General features: G+C 47.3%; 1 protein-coding gene across 5 annotated transcripts in view; it reads right to left on the bottom strand.

Moving 5' to 3' along the window:
* RALB (RAS like proto-oncogene B) overlaps window positions 1-24461 on the bottom strand; it is a 62206-nt gene that overhangs the window by 3092 nt on the left and 34653 nt on the right. For 2 of the 5 annotated variants that reach the window (XM_082464742.1, XM_082464744.1), the window contains exons 2-5: window positions 13923-14082; window positions 5128-5336; window positions 4099-4134; window positions 1415-1592 (exon numbers count right to left, since the gene is read on the bottom strand). In XM_082464742.1, coding sequence (XP_082320868.1) covers window positions 1415-1592; window positions 4099-4134; window positions 5128-5336; window positions 13923-14036 — 537 coding nt within the window. In that variant the 5' untranslated portion in view covers window positions 14037-14082. Of the gene's footprint in view, window positions 1-1414; window positions 1593-4098; window positions 4135-5127; window positions 5337-13922; window positions 14083-16791; window positions 16949-24461 lie in introns of all 5 variants that reach the window. The other 3 variants (XM_082464741.1, XM_082464745.1, XM_082464743.1) reach the window with 2 other exon arrangements.

Genomic DNA, 24461 nt, shown 5'->3' with positions numbered 1-24461 from the left:
AGCGAGACTGAGCTTTCTGAGTGGGGGACGCCACGAGCCCTCACCACTAGCTCAGGGTGCAGGAAAGGACCCCCCCCAACTGCATCAGGCTGACCTAAGCACCCCTCTCCTCCAGCCTCTCAGGAAAGCGCCCCCTCCCCCATAACAGGGGCCGTGAACAGCTTCGAATGTCGCCGGTTTTTCCTTGTCCTAGCAGCAGACGGCAGGCGGAGGGAGGGGAAGGGCGTGTGTCCAGCTTCAAATGATGCCCAAGCTGTTCATCGCCAGTCTCATCGACAACCTCCTTTCCTGGGAACTGTTCACAGTGAACACAACGCTGCCCGGCATCAGCTTCCGCTGGTTCCCGTTTGGCAGGTCCGGCCGGTCCCGGCCAGGAAGGGGAGGTGACAAGCCGGTGTGACAGCTCCCGCCCCCCAGGTCGGCAGTTCCAAGCCCGGAAAGTCTTCCTGATTTTTAAAAAATGAAGTGCGTGACTGGACTTCCTGTGTGTTTTCTAATTCTACAGCTAGAAAACAATTTGATAGAAACGGAAAGATTTGGAAATGCACAAGAATCAACATAAGAGCTGAGATAACAATCAGAGAAAAAGGAGCTGCCGTGGGAACCTGCTTCGCACGGCAGATGCAGCTTAACAGACTGACATCGTTGGAGAGGCTTCCAAAGCGGGCGCCTTCCAACACCAGCGTCCTTCCAGCAACCCTGCAAGCTGAAGTGACACCTGGTTTCAAATCCCTTCCTCCTCAGGTGAGAAGCAAAGGAGAAAGGAGAAGAGATGTGAGGGATTCAGGTGCTGCACAGACGGAGCAGACGAGTCCACGGCGTGGCTGCAAAGTGATGCGCGTCGGCCTTACGGGAACCCAGGCCGTGACGGCACAGAGAGGACCTCAGCTTTTAGGTGGTCGATTTTAGCTCTGGGGCCACTGCTGTGAACTCCAGCTTTTTAAAAGAAGGCCTCACAATCGCAATCACTGGAAGGTGGGTTTTCAAACCGTCGGTGTTCATCACTGTCAAGGTCATCCTTTCCTTAGCCTCGGAGATTTGAACGAAAAACTACGCTGGGGCTGGGGAAGAGGGGAGGGATCCCTGGACGCACAGACGAAGTTATAAAGGCTGGACCCCTTGGCCCTGCCGGTGGGCAGGGAGGTGAAGAGAACAAATCTACCCAACCCGCCAGCGAGGGCAAAGTCAAGGGCCCCCGGAAGCGCCAGCCCCGCCCCTGGAGGACACGGGCCGCGGAGGCCGCGGAGGATACGAGGGCAGCGTCTGCGGAGGCCGCGCCTCGCCCGCCCGACGGCGCGCACCTGACCCGGCTCCAGGGGGCCGCACCCTCCCCGAGCCGCTCGTGCGGACGCCAGGACCCCCGGGAGGCACCCCCCCGGCTCCCCAGGACCGGCAGGTGGGGAGCAGGGCCCACCTTGTCCACGTTGGCCCGCGTCTTGGCCGAGGTCTCCACGTACTGCACGCCCCACTCCTCGGCCTTGGCCCTGGCCTCCTCCAGCGGCACCTGCCTCCGCTCCTGCAGGTCAGACTTGTTCCCCGCAACCAGCAGCGGGACTTTATCTTCTTCCGCCTTAACGCGGAGGATCTGTTCCCTGGGCGACAGGTCAAGAAGAAGGCGGCTGAGCAGGCCAGGCCGGGCGCCGGTCCCCCCACAGGCGGGCCGCTGGCCCAGGCCCGTCCCCAGGGAGCGCCCCTCCCGCCCGTGGCCAGCCAGCGCCTGCCGGCTCCGCTCCCAGCTTGCTGCGCCCCGGGGACCCGGGCGCCCACTACCGACGCGGGTCTGGGGGCTTCCCTGGCGCCGGTCCAGTGGTTAGGCCTCCGCGCTCCCAAAGCAGGGGGTCCGGGGTCCATCCCCGGTGGGGGAACTACGATCCCGCAGGCCGCGTGGTGTGGCCAAAAAATAAATAAATATAACTAACAGTAAAACGGGAGAAAAGTTCTTAAAAAAAAAGAAAAAAACAACACAGGTTTCTGGGCCCAGGAGCAGATACTTGGGCAGGAGCCCAGGGTTCTGCATTTCAACAGCATCCCCAATTTATGCTTCGGCCAAAAAACAAAACAAAGGAGAAACCTGGGACCCTCTGTGGTAGAAACCAGATGAAAGAAGTATCTTCATATACAAAACGCTTAATAATGCCCCTGGGGAAAAAAAAGTCTGATTTCTTTGTGAGACTAAAAGCCATGAAACCCAGGGGTTTTCATATGGTCTGTTAGCAGACCGTGAAATCAATGCAAAACCGGTGATTCTTTTTCCTCAGTCAAGTAGCATATTACAGAAAAGCAAAGCAACATTAGAGGGACGCTCACAGTAAAGGTAAGTATGGTTTTCTGCCACTCCTGCTTCAACTCTGTCTGCATCTGTGCACCCCGCCCCCGCCCAGGTCTGTGAGGCAGGAGCCCTACTTCAACGTGCATTATTTTTCTACTACAAAGTGGGGGGAAAAAAATGAAATACTACAAGGCCTATGGAAAAGTACTTCCAAAACATCTTCTCTAAAATAACTGCTACCTGTAGCACATTAAAGTTTACCTCTACTAAAAATAATCAGCTACCTAAAATCATTTTGGAAAAACAGAGTAGTCAAGAAATTAAATATTCTGCTTATTTTGAACCAGGGGGCACCTGCCTACTTCTGTATTCCCACACATTCCCAAAAGAGACCCCTTCAAAAACGTATTTGGTGGGGATTTGCACTGACTTTTATATAATACGGGGTGACATTTCATAATAATAAAAACGTTAAAATTTTTTCCCATACAGTCGGTTTCACTACCAGATATCAGTTTTTTACAGTTGGGGTCTAGTGGACTTACAGTGTTGTGTTAGTTTCAGGTGTGCAGCACAGCGACTCAGTTACACATATACATGTATCCCTTCTTTTTCAGATTCTTCTCCCTTATCGGTTATTACAAGATAGCGAATAGAGTTGGCTGTGCTGTACAGCAGGTCCTTGTTGGTTCTCTACTTTGTATGCAGACTGTGTGTCTGTTAATCCCAAACTCCTGATTTATCCCCGCCTTTAAGCAAAATGAAAAATAAGCAGATGCTTGAAACCTGTCTCTGAGGAGCTTTGCCACACCCTGCATTTCACAGGGGTCAAAGAGCTCGCGCTATGCTTAGAAGTTAGTGATCAGTAAACATGGTGAACAGTAAAAACTGATCACATTCTGGCTCATTAGTCTTGCAGAGGCGTGACTAATCACCTCATCGATAAACATATTGAACGAGAAACAGGAGTACCAAGCTCTGGTCTCTTGTAACAAGCCTAAAAGTTTCAAGGAAGAGAGGGTGTACTGACATTTTGTTTTATGTTGGAGCCTTTCCGTTTGGAAGATAAATGCAGAAACGCTGTTTTAAAACTGCTAACAGGCGAGAAGCGACTGAGTTTAAGCGTAAGGGCTCCGAGGATCTACCCACGTCCGTCTGCTTCCAGCGCCGTGGGAAACCGGGGCGGCCTGGGGCTTTTATCGAACTGCCCAGAGTTCAAGCCACAAGCACTAACTTCCCCTTCCTTTTTCTTTTAGGTCATCACCTGTCCTTTTTCTTTCATAACAACCAAAACCCTCCTCCCAGGAGGAAGTAAGGAGACACGAGTGTATCTGTGTGTGTGTGTGTGTGTGTGTGTGTGCAGTGACTGGGGGCACAGCCAGCGCTTCCTTTATGGTGACTCACGGGGCCGATGGGAAACCCAAGGCTCAGGACAGGGAAGAAAATAGGGCGGTGAGTGCATCCGTCCTGTTCGGTCCTCAAGAAGGCATCACAGCAGGATCGTGTCGATGCAAAGCCAACTGTGAACACGTGGACTATAGCCACTTACAGAAGCTTCTCGGTACAGCAGGAAGAGCTACAAGTAACAGGGTTTCTCACAGGGAGTCCTAGCGGGTTAACAGCTTACAACACACACGCCACAGTTGCCGAGAACTGCGTCATCCGCCCCGGGAGGCTTGGGGCCACAAAGACGACCACTGAGGCTCCGCCTGACTCCTCTCGCCTTGCTCTGCCCGTCTCCCCCGAGGCCGCTCCTGAGCGCTGCCCCTCCCCCGCCCACTGATGCTCCTTCCACATCTCGGGGGGATGTTTACCTTCCTCATTCTCACCTTCGGCTGATGACCTTCACTTCTGACCAGAACTTGCTAAAGAATGAGAAAAGATTACTGGTTGTTTCCTTCCTTTTTAGTTCCCTATTAGACTCTAGTTCTGGTTCTTAGAATAAAAAGTCTCCTGGGGACTTCCCTGGCGGTCCAGTGCTTGGGACTCGGCACTCTCACTGCATGGGTTGGATCCCTGGTTGGGGAACTAAGATCCCGCACGCCACGCAGTGTGGCCAAAAAATAAACAAAAAGTCACCTGGATGGATCTGTTTATAAGGAGGGGGATGAAAACGCACAAGTGTGTAAGGGAGCTGGGACAGGGATGGGGAAGAGAGACCCTTCCCACTAGAACCCCTGGGAGCATCACCTTGTGCCCACACAGTGAGAAGGGCCTGGGGCCGCCACACCATGAAGGGCTCTCCTTAGGAAATCTAAGTCTAACGCGTCATTTTATTTCATCTCATCAACAAGAGTGTTTTCAGGTAAAGACACAGAACGCTAAGGACACTTGCCCTGGGTCACAGTACTGTGACAGGGCGGGGACTCAGACCCCCCGGGTCTATGTGACCCTGAAGCCGGTGCTTTCTGCCCCACTGAGCTAATGTCCCCAAGGGAGCAGCACACGGTCACTCTGACCCAAGGCGTCCACTCTCCCGACATCTGAGGTTTCAGAAGCCTCAAAGTAGAGCAGAACTGTTGCTTTTCTAGCAAAACTGGGAAAAAGATAAAGATAGTTAATGCTTACCAACCCCTGTCTCTCGGGATTTACATGAAAACAAAACTACCGGCTCTTGACTGTATGGAATGGCTTCATCCTCTCTAGGAACAACAGATCCTTAAGATCATTTATATGTGGAAGTTACAAACCTAAGAAGCCTAAAGAGAGCATAACAAATGACGAGCTATAAAGTGCCAAGATTCAAAAAGCCCCAGCAAGCTCTTCAGAGAGATTTCGTCCTGAGACGTACTCCGCTCAGCCCCAACCTCCTTCCACGGCTGCCAAGAACGGAAGGCAGAGGGCCCCCTGGGACGCACCTGAACTCGGCAGTCGCTGTGAATGACTCGTGCTCCGTGATGGAGAACACAAGGAGGAAGCCCTCCCCGCTCCGGAAGTAGTTGTCGCGAATGGCCGCGTAGTCCTCCTGTCCGGCCGTGTCCAGGATGTCTATCTGGACTTCCTCCCCGTCCAGGACCACTTTCTTCCTGTAACTGTCAGCCTTGGTAGGTTCATAGTCCTCCACGAACTGAGCAAATAGACGACATTATTAGTAGTTAACCAAGTTCTAAGAGAAAGAAGAGCTGCCAAAAAATAAATTTCAATATATGGGTGCTTTGCTTGTCATCAACTGCAGCTTTACTGAGTGCTGATAATTATCACACCACATGTAAGGCACTAAGGATAGAGATAACTCCTTAGGTAGTACTTCTTTGTTGCTTCCAATTCCACCATTTGTTATTTTGTTTTTAAACAATAAGAACAGATATTCCCATTTTACAGATAAGAAGAGACCAAGCAGAGAGCAGAATGCTTGGCAATATTCTTGTCAGTATAAAATTACAGTTAAACACTGGCAAGGGTAAGAAACGGGAGCTCTTATTCATAATCAACAGAATTATAAAACTCCTCTGAAAAGTAACTGGTCAAGAGGTACTCAGAGGCTTAAATAACAATACAACATGAAAATCTCCAAATGGGTCAAAGATTAAATGTTAAAAATAAAACCCTCAAGTACTAGAAGAAAACATGGGTGAAATCCCTTTATTACCTTGAAGTAGGGAAGGCCTTTTTAACTATGACTCAAAATCCAGAAGCCATGTAAGAAAAAATTGATAAATTAGACTACATAAAAAGTTTTAAAACTTCTGTATGACACAACACACTATAAACAAAGACAAATGACGAGCAGGGAAATAGTATTTAAACCCATATCATAGAGAACTATATATTAACTAGAAACAGGGAGGGAAAAAAGATCAACAAGCCGATGGGAAAAAGTGGCAACAGACATAAACAATTCACAGAAAAATAAACACATATGATGTTAAACATATGAGAAGATGTTCATCCTCACTAATAAAGAAAATGGTAACTACGTGGAGATACCATTTTTCACCTACCAGACTGGCAAAAGTCCCAAAGTGTGACAACACACCTCTTGCACATTGCTAATGGCAGGAGACAGCAGTACAGTCTGTACGGAGACCAACATGGCGACACCTAATCGAGCGAGAGAAGCAGTCCTCCCCCTAGGAATCTAATCTACAGACACACCTGCACAGCAACATACAAGGTTATCCACTGTGGCACCACGTGTAGCAGCAAAAGATGAAAAAGCACCCAAATGCCCAGGACAGGGATCCACAGAATGCAATGCTATGCAGCTACAAAAAATGAGGGAAAACACACCCTGGGAAGACAAAACAAAACAAATTTAAAAGCTGTTAAACAGGAAAACTGAAGCAAGTGAACGTAAATGAATATTAGATTGGTAATGTAACCCGACGGGGAAAGAATTAATTCAAGAGACTTTAAAAAAGAATATTTGGATAGAATACATCCCATTAAAAGAGACTAAGGACAAAAAAAATTCAAAGAAATGTTAAACTTCCCTCAGTGGTTATATTATTTAGTAGCAATGATATGAATATTTCAAAGCTATTTTCTTTATATTGCATTATACATAAAATAAGTAATTATTTTAATGATAGTATAAGTCGAGATATTCAGGAAAAAAAGTTAATATAGCAATGTACTATTAAACTTGAATTCATGCTGGTATAACTGGATATCTCCACATGTGAAAGAATGAAGTTGGATCCCTACTTCACATCACATACAAAAATTAACTCAAAATGGATCAAAGACTTAAATGCAAGAGCTGAAACTATAAACTCTTAGAAGGAAACGTAAGGTGGAAATCTTCATGACCTTGGATTTAGCAATGCATTCTTAGATATGACACCAAAAGCACAAGCAACAAAAGGAAAAAATAAATGGGACTTTATCAAAATTTAAAAATTTCATGCCTCAAAGGACACCACCAAGGAAGTCAAAAGACAACCCACAGAATAGCAGAAAATATCTGAAAAGCATGTATCTAATAAGGAACTTGTACCCAGAATATATAAATAACTCTTAAAACTCAACAATAAAAAGACAATTTTAAAATTAAATGAAATTAAATGCCAATTTAAAAATAGGCAAAGAAAAAAACAAATGAAGAAAAAATAGACAAAGGATCTGAACAGACATGTCTCCAAAGAAGATATACAAATGGCCAATAAGCACATGAAAAGATGCTCAACATCACTAGTCATTAGGCAAATGCCAATCAAAACCATGAGATGCCGTTTTACACCCATTAGGATGCTGTAATCAAAAAGATAGACAATAACAAGCATTGTCGAGATTGCGGAGAAACTAGACCCGTCATACGTTGTAAAACGGTGCAGCTGCCATGGAAACACGGCCTTTTTGTAGTTCCCAAAAAGTTAAACACAGAGTTACCATATAATCCAGGAAATTTCCCACTTAGGTACACACCCAAGAGAATCTGACATGTCTACACAAAAACTTGTAGGTGAATGTTCACAGCAACATTGCTCATAATGGCCAAAGGTAGAAACAATCCAAATATCTATCAGTTGACAAATGGATACAGAAAACGTGACATATCCAGACACTGGAGTATTATTCAGTCATAAAAAGTAAGGAAGTACGGATTCATGCTACAACGTGGATGAACCTTGACAAATTATGGTTGGTAAAAGAAGCCAGACACAAAATATCGCATAATATATGAGTCTATTTATATGAAACATCCAGAACAGACGAATCTATGGAAACAGAAAGCAGATTCGTGGTGGCTGGGGGAAGGGGGTGGAGAGGGACCGCCAGTGGGTGAGGGGTGTCTTTCCGGGGGATGAGAATGTTCTGGAAGTAGTGGTGATGGCTGCACAGTTCTGTGAATATACTAAAAACCACTGAATTGTACACTTACAAGGCTCAATTTTATGGTATGTGAGTTACATCTCAATTTTTTTAAAAGCATGAAGCACTGACACAGCTATAACATGGATGAACTTTCAAAACGTGATGCTCCAATTACTGAGCCTGTGCACCTGGAGCCTGTGCTCCGCCTCTCACAGCTACTGAGCCTGCGCGTCTGGAGCCTGTGCTCCGCCTCTCACAACTGCTGAGCCTGCGCGTCTGGAGCCTGTGCTCCGCCTCTCACAGCTACTGAGCCTGCACGTCTGGAGCCCGTGCTCCGCAACAAGAGAGGCCGCGATAGTGAGAGGCCTGCGCACCGCGATGAAGAGTGGCCCCCGCTTGCCACAACTGGAGAGAGCCCTCGCACAGAAATGAAGACCCAACACAGCCATAAATAAATAAATAAATAAATAAATAAATAAAAATTTTTAAAAAACAAAAAACAAAAAAAAACGTGATGCTCAGTGAGAGAAGCCAGACATAAAGGTCACACACTGTCTGATTCCACGTATGTAAAGTGTCCAAACAGCACATCCATAGAAACAGAAAGCAGTTGCCAGGCCCGGGGCCGGTGGGGGGAGGTGCTAATGAGGAACGGCTGCTGCCGTGCAGGGCTCTTCTTTTTGGGGTGATACAAATGTTCTACGATTGCATTGTGGTGATGGCCGCACATCTGCGTGAATACACTAAAAATCACTGAATGGTTCACTTTAAAAGGGTGAATTTCATGGTACACGAATTCTTCATAAAGCTAGCATTTAAATTTTTAAAAAATTTAAAAATCGAGTTGAAAATATCGATATGAACTTATGGACCCTTTGAAGGACCTTGTGTTGTCAATCAATATATACTAATTTAAATGATTTTAAATCTAAAGATAACCTAATACTAAAACTAAAGAGGGTACTTCCCTGGTGGCGCAGTGGTTAAGAATCCGCCTGCCAATGCAGGGGACACGGGTTTGAGCCCTGGTCCAGGAAGTTCCCACATGCCACGGAGCAGCTAAGCCCGTGCGCCACAACTACTGAGCCTGCGCTCTAGAGCCCACGAGCCACAACTACTGAGCCCGCGTGCCACAACTACTGAGCCTGCGCTCTAGAGCCCACGAGCCACAACTACTGAGTCCACGTGCCTAGAGCCCGTGCTCCGCAACAAGAGGAGCCACTGCAATGAGAAGCTCCCACAGGGCAACGAAGAGTAGCCCCCGCTCACCGCAACTAGAGAAAGCCCGCGCACAGCAACGGAGACCCAACGCAGCCAAAAATGCATGAATTAATTAATTTGAAAAATAAATAAAACTCAAGCGTCTCTTACATTCATATAACAATCTTAAAATAGAGAAAAGATGAAAATTTGCCTATGCTTCACAGCAGTGTCCTCCTGTTAATGTCCTTCCAGAGAGACAAATACATGACCCCCCCCCAGAAAACCACCCCAACACCCAGTGCGAACGTCTGCATACACCCTAAAGCACCTCGGCTGCCTGTTCCTGCACTTCCAAGGATGAAGCAGCAAGAGTCCCACCCGCTCCTTTGACGCTGGAAGTCAGAACGTCCCGCATACGGCAGCGGGGAGGTGCGTCCGCGCCGGGGAAGGGCGCTCACTGTGGGAGCTTAGATCACAGCCTTGACGCCTCCGTTCCTTGTCAGCAGGAGCCACCGCGCTGGCTTGCAGGGCTGCCGTGACCCCGCCGCAGACGCCCAGACACGCGGTCTAAGCCCAGCCTCTCACGCCTTGCTCGCGAGCGTGGCTGCCGCCCGAACCGGCCCGTGGCCAGCCTCACCTCACCGGCACAGGCAGGCAGCTAAGAAGTCTTCGAGTGCGTCCGGCCAGGGGTCGCAAGGGCAAGCTCTCCCTCTGCCTCACTGCAGTCCCTGCCCATCTTTCCAAGTCAGAACTTAGACAAAAATAAAGACTTCCGAGGCTGTGGCTGCTTCCGTGATCCAGCTTTCCTGGAAATTCCACCACAGAAGCTAAAAGTTTTCTTTTAAACGAAGGGCAAAGCACTGGACCAAGAACAAAGGGTCCGAATGGCTCGGGAGGCGTCAGCCGACCCGCATCTCCGAGCACGGGACTCAGTTTCCTTTTCTCTGGCCTCCCGGACAGGGGGAGCCACTCCTGGCCGCTCCTCGGAACTGCTGGCAGAGCTTCAGGAAAAGCACGACCCGGCTCCAGCTCCACAGGGATTTGGCAAAGGAGCCCCGGGGGAGTCTGCGATCAGCCGGGCTTGGCCGTCACCCCTAAGGTCTCCTCAAGCTCCGAAACTGTGATTCTAGAGCCAGACCCTTCAACCTCGCAGCCACTAGCCGGGCAGCAGGGGCTCAGCGGCCACAGGTGTTGGACAGCACAGATACAGAACACGCCCTGCATCACAGAAGGTTCTAGCAGGCAGCACTGTTAGGGGGATGGACGCAAGCACTCCATCTCTTCTTCTGCTGCTGTGCTTTTATTTTACCATTCCTTCAACAACTGCTGCTTTCTGGTCCCCACATACGTTAGCCAGGGGGAAACAGACTAAGGCCAAGCACAGCTTCCCCTTGGTTCTCTGCAGACACTAGGAAGAAGAGAAAAAGCTCTTGATTCTTCCGCATCTCTTCCCTTCCCTCTTGCTGTACACACAGAAACATACGCAGGGAAAGTGAAACATGCCGTCTAGACTGCCCTGGTCTCCTGCGGCGTCAGCCACCAGGCTGGGCAGGACGGCTCCAACCTCACGGCGGAGTCGGGCTCAGGGTCCGAACGTGCTCTCAGATTTGGCACCTGGGGCCCCTCAGTCACCGCGTGGTAGAGCAGCGCCCCTCCCCTGACGTGACTCCGGCCAGGCCGCCCCCCAGACAGCAGCGCGACAGACCTTCAGGGCTGGACGACACTCCCGTGCGGGGCCCTCCGGCGCCCTGCAGCACCTTCGGCAGCAACCCCGGCCTCCACCCACTGGGGGCCAGTCGCATCCCCCCCTGTGACGGCCCCAAATGTCCCCAGACGCTGCCCGTTACTCAGCGGTGGGGGGAGGACACACAGAACCTCCCCTCGTCTCCGTTAACACCTGCTCTTCTAACCCCGTCTCCCGCGTTTTAATTCCTCTCCTTGCTGTTGCTTCCTCCCCAGCCTCTGTTATAGAAGGAAAATAAGGAATCTTTAGGAAGCAAATCACATTTTTAAGGAAAAACAAATAAAGACTTCCAAGGCAGATTTTGTAACTTGCCTCTCTTCTTTTATGCAAAAACGTTTGGTGTAAATTAAACAGATTCTGCTAGATTTCCCCACTTTGGCCCCTAGTATAAAATAAAGAAAAACAACCCTCCAAAACAAAAGTATACAGATGCTGGAGAGGGTGTGGAGAAACGGGAACCCTCCTACACTGTTGGTGGGAACGTAGACTGGTGCAGCCACTGTGGAGAACAGTACGGAGGTTCCTTAAAAAACTAAAAATAGAGCCGCCATATGACCCAGCAATCCCACTCCCGGGCATATATCCAGAGAAAACTCTAATTCAAAAAGATACATGCACCCCTGTGTTCATAGCAGCACTATTTACAATAACCATAAAAAAGAATGAAATAATGCCATTTGCAGCAACATGGGTGGACCTAGGTTCTCATACTAAGTGAAGTCAGTCAGAAAGAGAAAGACAAATACCACATGATATCGCTCTTATGTGGAATCTAAAACATGACACAAATGAGCGTGTCTATGAAACAGAAACACCCTTGCGGACACAGAGAACAGACTTGCCAAGGGGGAGGGAGGGTGGGGGAGGGATGGACTTCGAGTTTGGGATTAGTAGACGTAAACTATTGTATATAGGACGGATAAACAGCAAGGTCCTACTGTAGAGCACAGGGAACTCTACTCAATATCCTGTGATGAACCGTAATGGAAAAGAATATAAAAAAAGAATGTATACATATGTATGACTGAATCACTTTGCTGTACAGCAGAAATTAGCACAACATTGTAAATCAACTATACTTCAATTAAAAAAGAAAAAAAAAAGAAATTGGTCATGCAGAAACATACAAACAAAAAGTTTCTCATGATAAGATGCAGTGGGGTGTGACCCAGGGGGAGATGGTCTGGAGGTTTTGGTTTTGGTCTTAAGCTTATTCACTGCAGGGCCCTCTTCTAAGAAAAGAATACAAGAGTACACATATAATGGTAAATACAAAACCCTCGATGGGTCACGCCCTTGTACGGCATTCTCCGCTTGAGCACACAAGGCCCTGAGGCTGGCTTGCAACCAACAGCACACAGCAGAGTGATGACACGACGCCGTGACCACGTTCCTGTGTGGAAGGATCCGTCTTAGCTACCAGACACCTCCCTGCTGGCCGGGGAGAAGCAAGTGGCCATGGGAAGAGCTGTCTACAGAAAGGGCCACGCGGCAGAGAACTGGGGGCGACCTAGAGCAGCTGGGGCCCCGTCCTGCACCTGCCAGCAGCCCGCGGGCTCGCAGGAGGCCGGGCATCCTCCCCACAGCCTGAGACCCTGGGCGGCACCACGCTCAGCCGGGCCAGACTCCTGGAAACGGGAGGTGACGGATGTCCGTGTGGGGATTTCTTCCACGGCAATACTACAAATACCACTCGCACCCCAAATCCGGCAGAGTAACAGTCTTGCCCGTTAACTGCTGACACACCTCTGTAATACCGTCCTACTCTGTTGGCTGTATGCGTTTGAACTATCTTGTCAGATGCCAGGGATCCTGAAGCACTGGGTTGGCCAAAAGGTTCGTTCCGGGCCACTGCAAGATGGTCTGGAAAAACCCGGACGCACTTTTTGGCCGAGCCAATGTTGCCTATAGAGAATTGAAAAAGAATTCAGTCCTTCCTCTAGCACAGCTGGTCCGAGTTTCTCTTTCATGACGGTTTAGCAAGGTTTCTTCGGCTTCACGACTAGGTGACGTTCCTAGTAAGGATGGTTCGGGGACTACTGGCAAATTTAGGCCCTGCATCCGTCTTCCACGTAAGGAGCCACAAGGCCTGGAAGAACCTTCCAGACCGGCCTCTGACACCGCCTTTGGAGCCGCTGCCCACTCACTTGCCGTGCCGGGCGCCTTGGACACAGCCCTCCCCGCGCCCCCATCACAAGGCCAGGGCCCCTGCTAACTGCATCCTTAAGTCGGCTTCCCTTGGCCACATCCCAAAATGTCGCGGCCACTGCAGCACACCCTGTGTGGCAGGAAGCTGGACGGGGCAGAGCCTGGTGGAAAGAGAGGGTCATCTTAGCTGATCGTGGTGACAGCGTCCTCTGCCGCAAATTCTGGAAGGCACGAGCCGCGCAAACAGGGTGCCAGCGAGAGGCCCCGAGGCTCCGGCTCCGGTCTGGACACGCTGCTGCACGACCAGCCATCGGCCGTCAAGCAGGGACACCTGTTTCCACAGGAGTCAGGCCTGTGCCGTCGCGCTGGACGCGGCAGCAGCGCCATTACCCCCAGGAAGTGATGCAAGCTTGGGGCTTTAGCTTGAACCGGGGGAACCGGAGCAAGGAGAAGAGATGGCGCTCTTAGGGCAGCTCAGCTGTCCCCTTCAGTGCCTGCACGAGCTGGCTGTCGCAGCTAAGCATCTGGCCCGCCCTTTCGACACCTGCCCCCAGCTCCTGTCGTAATATAATGACGGAAACGATGCGAGCAGGGACCCCGCGTGTCCCTGCCTGAGCTGAAACGACTCGCCTAACATCAACAGTGCAGCTCTTACCCAGGCTGGAACCCCCTGGAAAGCTACTCAGAAGCCACCGTAGCACAGCTTGCCCCATGACCCCAATGAGCCCCAGGGAACGGGCACAGGGACGCAGCTGGAGGAGGGACGCGGCGACAGCAGGCCGACGGGGAGGCGTGTCTTACCTCATCGTACATGAACTGCAAGGTCAGGGCCGACTTGCCCACCCCTCCGCTGCCGACCATGATGACCTTGTGGAGGGCCAGGGAGCTCTGGCTCTTGCTCTTGTTTGCAGCCATCCCGCTGGTTTTCTGCGAAACGCGGCCAGAGGACCCGGACGAAGAGCTGCTAAGGAAGAAGACAGACTCAGAGGCGGTTTGGTTTCCACCCAAAGGACATCAAATGAAAACCCTCCAGAAAAGCCTAACCCAGACGTTCCACCAGAGAGGTCATTCGTCCAGGCTCGAGGCAGAGATGAAGCCCCCCAAGCGCTGCCGAGCCACAAACCAGAGCTGAGCCGACCGGAGGGAAGGTGAGACGGAGAGAAGAAACGGGCGTGCGCACCCGACGCCCCATCACTGGAGGTGGGGGGGAGGATGGTCCACCAACAAACCCACACGTCCTCAGCAGAGCCGCATGGGGCGGGCGAGGCACGCAGCGACCCCGCGCCACCTGTGCCACGGGAGCCGCTCAGGGCCCCAGCATCTCTGTGCCCTCACTCCCCCCCAGCCCCCGCAACACACCCACACGGCCCTCCCAGGGGACCAAGGGGGGCTCTGAAAAGGGGTGAGTAAACCTGCTTTTAATAATCAGCATCCCTTCACGACACAGGACAGTTAAAAGAAAGACAACTAAATTATTTATTCCACGTTGATTTACATTAAGAACTAAAATGAGTCAGACTTTTCCAAAACAACAATCTATTAGTCAAAATCAGTTTAGCCTCATCAGAGTGAGATAAAGTGAGTAGAACAGAGCAACCTCGGCGGTGTGGGAAGAGAAAGTATTCTGAAAAAACACATTTAACAGGTAGCTGAAACTTGGCATCTAATTAAACTGACAAGCTTTTGCACAGCAAAGGAAACCATAAACAAAACAGAAAGACAGAATTTTCTCCCTTACAGAATGGGAGAAAATATATGAAAATGAAGCAACCGACAAGGGATTAATTTCCAAAATTTACAAACAGCTCATACAACTCAATATCAAAAAAAAACAACCAACCCAATCAAAAAATGGGCAGAAGACCTAACTAGACCTTTCTCCAAAGAAGACATACAGATGGCCAACAAACACATGAAAAAATGCTCAACATCGCTAATTATTAGAGAAATGCAAATTAAAACTACAATGAGGTATCACCTCACACCAGTCAGAAACGGCCATCAAAAATTCTACAAATAAATGCTGCAGAGGGTGTGGAGAAAAGGGAACCCTCCTACACTGTTGGTGGGAATGTTAAGTGGTTGCAGCCACTATGGAGAACAGTATGGAGGTTCCTTAAAAAACTGAAAATAGAACTACCATATGCTCCTGCATAACCCAAATGCCAATTTTTATTTTAAACGATTTTTATGGAAACTCTCTCTCACAGATGCCACAGCGTAAGGAAAAAGGGCATGGGCTCGGGCATGTCACGGGCCCAAGTCTGGCTCTGCCATTCGTGAAATGCGGGACCTGGACACTAGTTATTCAGCTTCTCTAAGCCAGTTTTCTTATTTGCAGACACAAGTAAACCACCACCCACCCTGCAGGATTTTTCTGAGTATTAAATGAGATAACACATGTGAAAGATCGAAGCCCTGTGCCTAGCATATAACCGGAACTTAAAAAGGCTGGTTTCCTTCCTATCTCATTTTAAGAGAATTTTTTTTCTAATTAGACACGGTGGGCACCTATTTCTGACAAAGTAACTTGAAAATACCGCCAGTAGAAAAAAAATAAATACACACACACACACACCATTGCATAACAGAAAACAACATCATTTTAAATCAGTGGTTCCCATCCTCGGTGGCACAAGGGGATCCCTGGGGAGCTTTAAAAACCTCCTCAGAGATTCTGATGGAGTTTGGTCTGGGATGCCTGGGATCGGAGCCTGGGCATGAGAACATCTAAAAGCTTCCCAGGTGATGACAGTAGACCTCCAAGGTTGAGAACTTCTATGAAATGCACAGCTGGGCTCAAAAAAAAATCCCAATGCTGGGGAGAAAAAAAATCAGAGCTGATATTTCTGTGGTCCTAGGTGGTTGCTGCTCTGGGTAACTTAAGATTTAACACACACACAGGTCTGTCCCTCAGAGACACCAAGAGCCTCAAAGGAATGCAGCTTCAGGTAAAGAATGGATGAGCAGGACTTCCCTGGTGGCGCAGTGGTTAAGAACCCACCTGCCAATGCAGGGGACATGGGTTCGAGCCCTGGTCCGGGAGGATATCCCACATGCTGCGGAGCAATGAAGCCCGTGCGCCACAACTACTCAGCCTGTGCTCTAGAGCCCGCGAGCCACAACTACTGAAGCCCGTGCGCCACAACTACTGAGCCTGAGCTCTAGAGCCCACGAGCCACAACTACAGAAGCCCACGTGCCACAACTACTGAGCCCACGAGCCACAACTACTGAGCCCGTGCTCCGCAACAAGAGAAGCCACCGCAATGAGAAGCCCGTGCCCAGCAACGAAGAAGACCCAACACAGCCAAAAATAAAATAAATAAATAAATAAATTAAAAAAAAAAAAAAAAGAATGGACGAGCAAAACATCGGCCAGCTGTTGAGGAGGAAGACATTCCCTCTGCCCTTCCAGGCTCTTCTTTCTGCTCTAAGAATTAAACTGACATGAAACAGATTAACAGGAGAAAATCCAGCAAAGTCCAGTGACATGTGGACCTGGGAGAGACCCAGACAACCTGAGTACCTTGTTCAAACGGCCGAAGCCCTCACCTTAGATCCCGTCCTTGCCTAACGGCAGAAGAGGATGTTGAAGATGGGGAGAGTCGGTTATGAGAGGTGACCAGGGAAGGCCGGGTAAACAAGGGGAAGGTTCTTGAAGTCCTTACCTTCTCCGCCCGTAGGAGCTGCTAGAGATTCGGTCGTCCTCGTGTTCCTGGTACAGCGAGGGGGACGCCCTTGCATGTGGAGATTCCCCTGGTAAATGTCCCTGTCTCTTACAAAAAGGTGACTCCTACTTGGTTTTCAGAGTTTCTTCTACGCCTGCTGTTTCCCGGAAAATAACCAGCTTAAAACTCTTAACATGCCAAAGAGACCTATTCTGGGATGGTACCTGCTCCCCTGCGGCACCCACAGGGGAGGACAGCACGGAAGCATGTCCGCCTGAGCCCTGGCCGCAGGAAAGTGTGCCCTGAAGCTGCGACCGCAGCACTCCCCCAAAGCCAGGAAGCAACACAGAAAGTAACCCCAGGCTGCTCAGGGTGCTAGACTACAACCTCTGCGGGGGGACGCAGTGAAGACGGCTCAGGATTCCTACAACCAAAGCCCACAAATAGGGGCCCACAGCCCCGACCTGTGAAACACCTAAGGAAATAACCACCAGGAGAGTCGGCGTCCATAACGAGGACTTTTCAGACAGACACTATAAAAAGTATTATTTGATCATTTTTAACAAAGGCAGAGGCAAAATGTGGGGAAACTGCATTATCAGGAGGCCGAGAGTTGAACAAGAATCACTCTGAAGGTCTACAATCCTTTTTTAAGTATTTAAAATGAAAAGTAATAACAATGTAGGGGAGGGAAAACAAGCCCATCTTAGTTCATCGGCCGGGGCCCTGAAAATCAGACTGACAAGAGACAGATGGAGAGAAAAACAGAGACTTCTGAACAGATGCATCTCGCATCCACGCAGGAGAGCGCGGTGGGGGCGGCTCCACGGGTGGTGGGACTCGGGCTCACAGAGCCTCTTAACCAAAGAACAGCGGATGTTGCAGGGAAGTGACAAGACAAGGGAGGGGGCCTTGCACTTCTGGGAGGGGGAAACTGACGCAGGGTGCGGGCTGTGAGGAAGGGGCGTTACCGCGATTCCCCGGGGGGCCTCCTCTGGTGATTACGGATCGCCCCGCCCTTCCTGGTGGAGACGGGAAGGTAGAACTTTTCTTTGTGTCTGTTACTTTTCAGTTGCCTTCAGCTCAAAATAATCCTTATGTCAAAGTGGCATCTTTTGGGGTGACATATTCTGACCCCCCTTCGGTGCTCAGTAGAAAATTTAGAAAATACACAAAACTATCTTAAAAAAAAAGAGAAAAATCCCGTCACCCAGAGATATTTGCTATTACAGCGTTACTTCCTGCCCATAATTTAATCTGTATATTCTTATATTTTAATCCATATATTCCTATATTTAAGACCTTTCTGAGATCATATTTATGTAGTTTTGCATGTTATTTTTCACGTAGTATAGCTACCTGTCTTCTTAAGCAGTGAAGACTGATCATACTCATAGCTTTTCTGGATGATTCAAGGACCATCATCACTATGGAAACCAGTCGTGTGACCGGCTGCTCTGGGTGGGATCACATGTCTGCTGGCTCCCCTCAAGCTGGACCCTCCGTCCACTCTCCCTTTTCTAATGACGTGCTTTTTAATAAGCGTTCTAAGCAATTAACTAGATAATTAAGCACATGTGAATTGTGACTAAAATAGGGTAAGTGGGATGAGGAGCCGGCCTCCCCCAAAGGCTCAGGAAGGTGAAGCTGCTTTGGGCCTAATTTCTGGTCCACAGCTGCTCGCCAGAGGGCCGAGGTCAGTGCCTGAGGCTGGAAACTCCAGACCATCAACCCATCACACGATTTCTCCGAAGCAGCCTTGCTTCCATGAATTATTATAGTTGTACGAAAATGGAGAAATCCTTTTCCAGATTAGGGGCAGGGGTGCTTTCAAACACAGGTAGACATCTAACTCTGAGCTGTTATTTTCAAAACACAAAGTCAGTTTCTCTAGAAGAAACCACAATAAATGGATTGAAGACTGTTCAACAAATCCACAGATATTTGCCGAAGTATCTGTGCTCAAAGCTCAAAAACTGAAATAACCATGGTGGCTCTTTCCAGTATGTATAACCCAAGAACACTTGACACGATGAGGGGCAAGGCAGGAGAGTCAGCCTGGACCAATCCCGGAAACTGCAAACACCGACCTCCAGACTCCTGTAACCGGAGATGATAAACCCCTATTTGTTTAAACCGTTCTGAGTCTATTGTTACTTGTACTGAAGGCATTCCAGAAACAGTCTTTGCACTCCAGAGACTCAAAGTCCAGTGATTAGTTACAGAAGATTAGTCGACGATTATAGTATGGCTGACAAATTCTACGGCAGAAGTATCCAAGGGCTCTGGGGTCACAGAGGAGGGACATCTAGATCAGAGCAGGTCAGGGGATGTTCTTACAGGGAGAACTGAGATGTGAAGGAGGTGGCTACAGAGGAGGAGAAATACCAGGAAGAAAACAAGTCAGTGAGGCTCAGGAAGTCACGTCGACGATTTGATGTTTATAACAGATGTGCCTCGCCCATAAACATGTTCTTAAAAAATAACACAGCTATCCCTTCCCCGAACATTTTATTAGCAAAAGTTCCAAGTTTTCAGAAAAGTAGGAAGAGCTGCACAGTGAACCCATATTCGCGCAGCCCTGGATTCTACAATCAACATGTTACTCCATTTGCTTTATCGCAAACCCAGTCATCGGGCCTCCCCTGACCCACCGACCCACCCATCAATCCATCTTACTTTTTGATGTGTTTCCACGGAAACTGTAGACATCAGTACATGCCACCCCTAACTTCAGCAGACGTCCACTGTTTACAAAGCAATTATACTTCTCCCAGAACCACCTCCGAGGGGCTTGCAAACCTCTTAATCTCTTCCACGAACTCTTTGGGTTCATCGCCAGTACACAAAAGCCACAACACAGACCTTCCAACAAGGGGAATCGGGGCCCATAACGTCAAGTTCTGGCAGGCTCACACCTTACAGTCGGAAGTTTTTTACCGGGGACTTGGGAAACACACCAACAGACACCCTTTACTACATCTCTACCTACCGACCGGAAAGCTCTATGGTGGGCTTCGTTTTTGTCCAAAAAAAACATTTAATCACTACTCTGTGCTAAGCTGTGCATCTCTGCCCTTAGAAAACGCCATCTCCTAAGGAAAGATGTATAAACAAAGCATGGAAATAGAACTGCCCACATGCAGTGATAAAGATGCTACAAGGTCTGATGGAAAGCATGATGAATTCTGGGAAAAGAAGATCCAGAAAGGCTTCGACATGGAGTCCAAGTTCACTCAGCAGAGGGGCTGAGAGAGCGAGGCTTCCCACGCATAACGGAAGGCGTGCAAAGCAACAGAGGCATGAAGCGTGCTGGCGGGTCTGGTATCACGTGACATGGAAGTGCAGGGACGGGGTGGGGAAGTGACAGTGCATTACATCTCAAAAGACAGATTGTTCACCTAAAAATGAGCCTAAAGTGCTGTCTGAAGAAATCTATCCTAGAGAAAGCAGGGAGCCACTGCAGGTGGGTCCCCCAGCCCGACCTAACTGTAAGGCATGGGGAAGAATGAACACGTTCCCTCCCGTACAGAAAACCAAGACAGCTTCATTTAGGTAGCTTGGCAAGGAGACAAAAGAGCTGGGAAATGGTTTTCCTACGTAATTTCTATAGGACACACTAATATTAGAGGCGGCTCTCTACCACTTAGCACTGATTCAAATACAAGCACACACATTACCCTGAGACGTAACATTCTGAACGCAAATCACGGTATAGATACATAAACCACGCAAGCGTGTGTGGCTTCTACTGCCCCCCAATCCCATGGGCTAATACAGTCATTAGTCTCTTGTTAAACTTAAGCTGGGAGAGAACAAATCAGTAGGTAGAGTAAACCTTGTCTGTATCAGAGGGTTGTCATGAAAATCAAACGAGAATTTGAAAATGTAGAAGAAAAGTACTCTTCAGTCCTCATAAAATTCATCTGTCCTGGGTAACGTGGTACACAAAAGCACACGGGGAACAATCAAACACTGTACACGTGCAAAGAGTTGCATTTAGCACTTTTTCTCCAGATAATATGACTTGAAGGTGGTAACCTGGATATTACTAATAGGCCATAATCATAATATTTAAGTCTCTCAGAATATTATTCAAGTTTCTAGTCCTTTAAATAATCAAAATGGAAGACAATCCTAAATCTGGGACAATCTAAGCACCAAAATAATTAAGGACAGTAATGAAAACAAACCACTGAAAAACAAGGTATTCATGAATCCATGCCTATAGTAAATAGTAAACAAACAAAGGGAGACAGGAGGGCTCCTGCTTAGAGCAGAACACCAAAGGCTGACTGATAAACGTACAAGGAGGGAAAGCGGAAAAAAACCCCAACATTTTGCAACTATCAGAGTAAAGACTGGTTCAGGCAAGAATCATTAGTAAGATGCTAAAGCTAAAGGGGAGATTTAGATGAGGAACAGGATACTTTTCATGGTCTTAAAGTGTCTCCATAGATTATTTATGAATCAGACTCTGCATTTTAGCAAGCAGCACTATTCTAAGTGTCAAGACAAATCCCAACTGTTCATACCACTTCCTGTTACGATCCAAATCAGGAACAATCCGATCTAAATTAGGTCATGAAGGACCCTCCCCCCAAAAAAGCAGCACTCCCAAATATGAAGGAACACAGCAAACAGACTGCAGTGGCTGTAAATGCTGAATAATGACAAAGAAAAGCGCAGTGACACTGTCTACTCAGGGGACATCATTTCCCTTAACACTGAAAGTCGACATGCAGCCTTCCTATTTCCTAGCACCTAACACCAAATTATACATCGTTGTGACAAAATGACTATATATATGAGTGTGCATGTGTGTGAGAATAGGAACTGACAGCACTGAACCCCTACATCCCTATCCTTTTAATGACAAAACACAAACTTGTGGTTATTAGTAAACAGTCTCACACGCACTCCCTGGACAGATAGGTAGGTAGTGTCTTATTCCTATGTGTGCCTCCAGGGCCTGCAGCGAATCAGAGACCTAGAAATGCCCAGAGAACGTGTAAAGAATGAATGAACGATGAGGGAAGAGTTTTAAGAAATAAAAATGAGGACACATTTTAAATAATTGTCCATAACACGTACTATGGCACATTTCTCATCCACGTTCCATTAAGGAAATGTCTCCTGATTGTTCTATTGTGAACACTGATTCTAGAAGGTAAGGTAAGCAATTAAAGTGGCAGCCCTCCCCAGAGGTTCTTTTTGTAGTTTAGCAATAAATGCTGTTAGCTACAAAAATAAGAATTTTTAAATGCACACCTGTGCAAGCACAGGCACACGCACATGCTCAGAAGCCAAGTTGAAGAGACGGGTCAAAGATGGACAATTTAAGATCAATAAAGATAGTAACTGCAATGGATCGAAACACATCTAATTTGTTCACAATGAAACTAAAAAAGCACCTATTCGTCACCTTTGGAGGACTAGTGAAAAACTCATTATTTTAAAAATTGGTAAATTAAATCTCTGAGAGGCCATTTTCCAACCTCATGTACAATGCCCCCAGTATTCTCCAAAAAAAAAAAAAAATTGGTAAATTAAATCTCTGAGAGGCCATTTTCCAACCTCATGTACAATGCCCCCAGTATTCTCCAAAAAAAAAAAAAAAATTGGTAAATTAAGGGAAAGAATTAAAAAGGTATCTTGCTTCTCCTATATAAACTGTACTAACTGGTGACCAAATAAGAGATGAAGCAAAGTTTCCCTTTACAAAATAGTATAACTAATCAAGGAATGATGGAATTGGGGCTATCACCATTTTGCAACTCCTCATGAGTTAAGAAATCTAGTATCAATGGCTGCTAACATTACAAAAAGAGACAACCTGACACCTTGAAAAAGACACATAATTATCAATGATGTAGTCTTGACAAAAAAGCTTCTAAATCTAACTACTGATTTACCAGAGGTGCAGGAGACAGAGGAATATGCTGAACATACCACACGGACACACCATCAGCAACACAGACTGTAGGAAGCTCTATGGAATAAGCCACCCAGTTTCTTCAACAAATAAAGTGCAAGAGAAAAGAAAGATGGAGAGGGAACCTGTAAATTATGACACCTAAGAGCCGTATCAACTGACTGAAATACATGCCTTATGTGGATCCCAGTTTGAACAAACACACACACAAGAAAACTGGGAAATTCTGAACACTGGCTGAATTTGATAATATTAAGGAATTATTCTTTAAAAAAATTTCAAGTGACTACATTTAACCTCATTACAAAAGAAGCTAAGTGATATACGGGATTTGTTTCAAAGTTATCAAGGGGGAAGAGAGGAAGTAGGGATGTAGATGAAATCAGATTAGCCATAAACTGATCATAAACTGTTGAAGCTGACTGATAGATACAAGGTAGTTGATTATATTAGTCTCTGTACTTTTATATATATTTGAAAATTTCCACATTAAAAAGTTTTTTAAAATAATGAGGACAAAGATATAGGTGCCTGGGTCCCACTCCCCTAGAGATTCCAATTTAGGCACATGGAAACCTAGGTGCTCAGGCTGTCCAGGTGATTCCAATTCACACCTAGATTGAAAACCATCCCATTAAATTTTGAGTTCTTTGAGAACAGAGTCTGTATTTTGTTTACCACAATTTCACCCATTACCTATCACAGAAAACATATTTAAATATTAATTGAATGAATTAACTAAGATGGGAGCCATTTTCTCACCTTAATTCTTTTTTTTTTTAACATCTTTATTGGAGTATAATTGCTTTATAATGGTGTGTTCGTTTCTGCTTTATAACAAAGTGAATCAGTTATCACCTTAATTCCATAGCAATTAGAATACTCATCTGGCTGGAACCATGAATCTAACTTCAGCTGGAATTCTTATTTTCTAATGACTATTAGCTGACAGTCTCACAGATAACACTGTTCTACCACCTTTGTTTTTGCAAGGGCCATAGTTCATTGCTATCTTAAGAAAATTGATTCACTTTTCACAAACTGATTCAAAATTATTTTCCTGAGTTTCTAGTATCTCGATGGAGATGAGAAATATCACTGCTTAACTCTCTGATGTCATCCCTAGAGACGATCTCTTTATTTTTCATTCAGCCCATCAAGTGAATGCTTTTCCTCTTCATATTCACCTCCTAACTAGAGAGTCTTAGTCATCATAGACTCTTCTATTTAACTTCTGTTCTGCAAATTCAAGTACTACAGCCATCTCCATATATTCACACTGAAGTTTTAAAGTCTTCAGAAATAGGGGAGCCCCGAGTAAACGAGAAAGAAAATTTTTTAAAGGTTGTTTCTCTTGGGAAAGCATAGACTTTTACCATGTGTGTGTACAGCACAGGGAGCTATAGGTTATCTCATAATAACCTATAATGGAAAAGAATCTGAAAAAGAATATATAGATATAGAGCTCAATCACTTTGCTCTACACCTGAAACTAACATGACATTGTAAATCAACTCTACTTCAATTAGAAAAAAAACCCTCTGGGTGTGAGGCTGCTTACCTGACACTTCTGTCCCTTCCCACTGAGGGCACCAGGTGACAGCACACCTGGCTTCGAAAGCACACAAACAACTCAAGTCCAGGGACTGAGACCCAGGCAGGGCCGGGGGGGAAATACACGACACAGAAGCACTTCCTCCTGAATGAATAAGCGTGAACTCTACATACAGCCGAA

Source organism: Balaenoptera physalus (genome assembly GCF_965194825.1).
Source record: "Balaenoptera physalus genome assembly, chromosome: 6".
In the NCBI taxonomy this organism is placed as follows: domain Eukaryota; kingdom Metazoa; phylum Chordata; class Mammalia; order Artiodactyla; family Balaenopteridae; genus Balaenoptera; species Balaenoptera physalus.
This window is presented reverse-complemented; position numbering and strand designations above follow the sequence as displayed.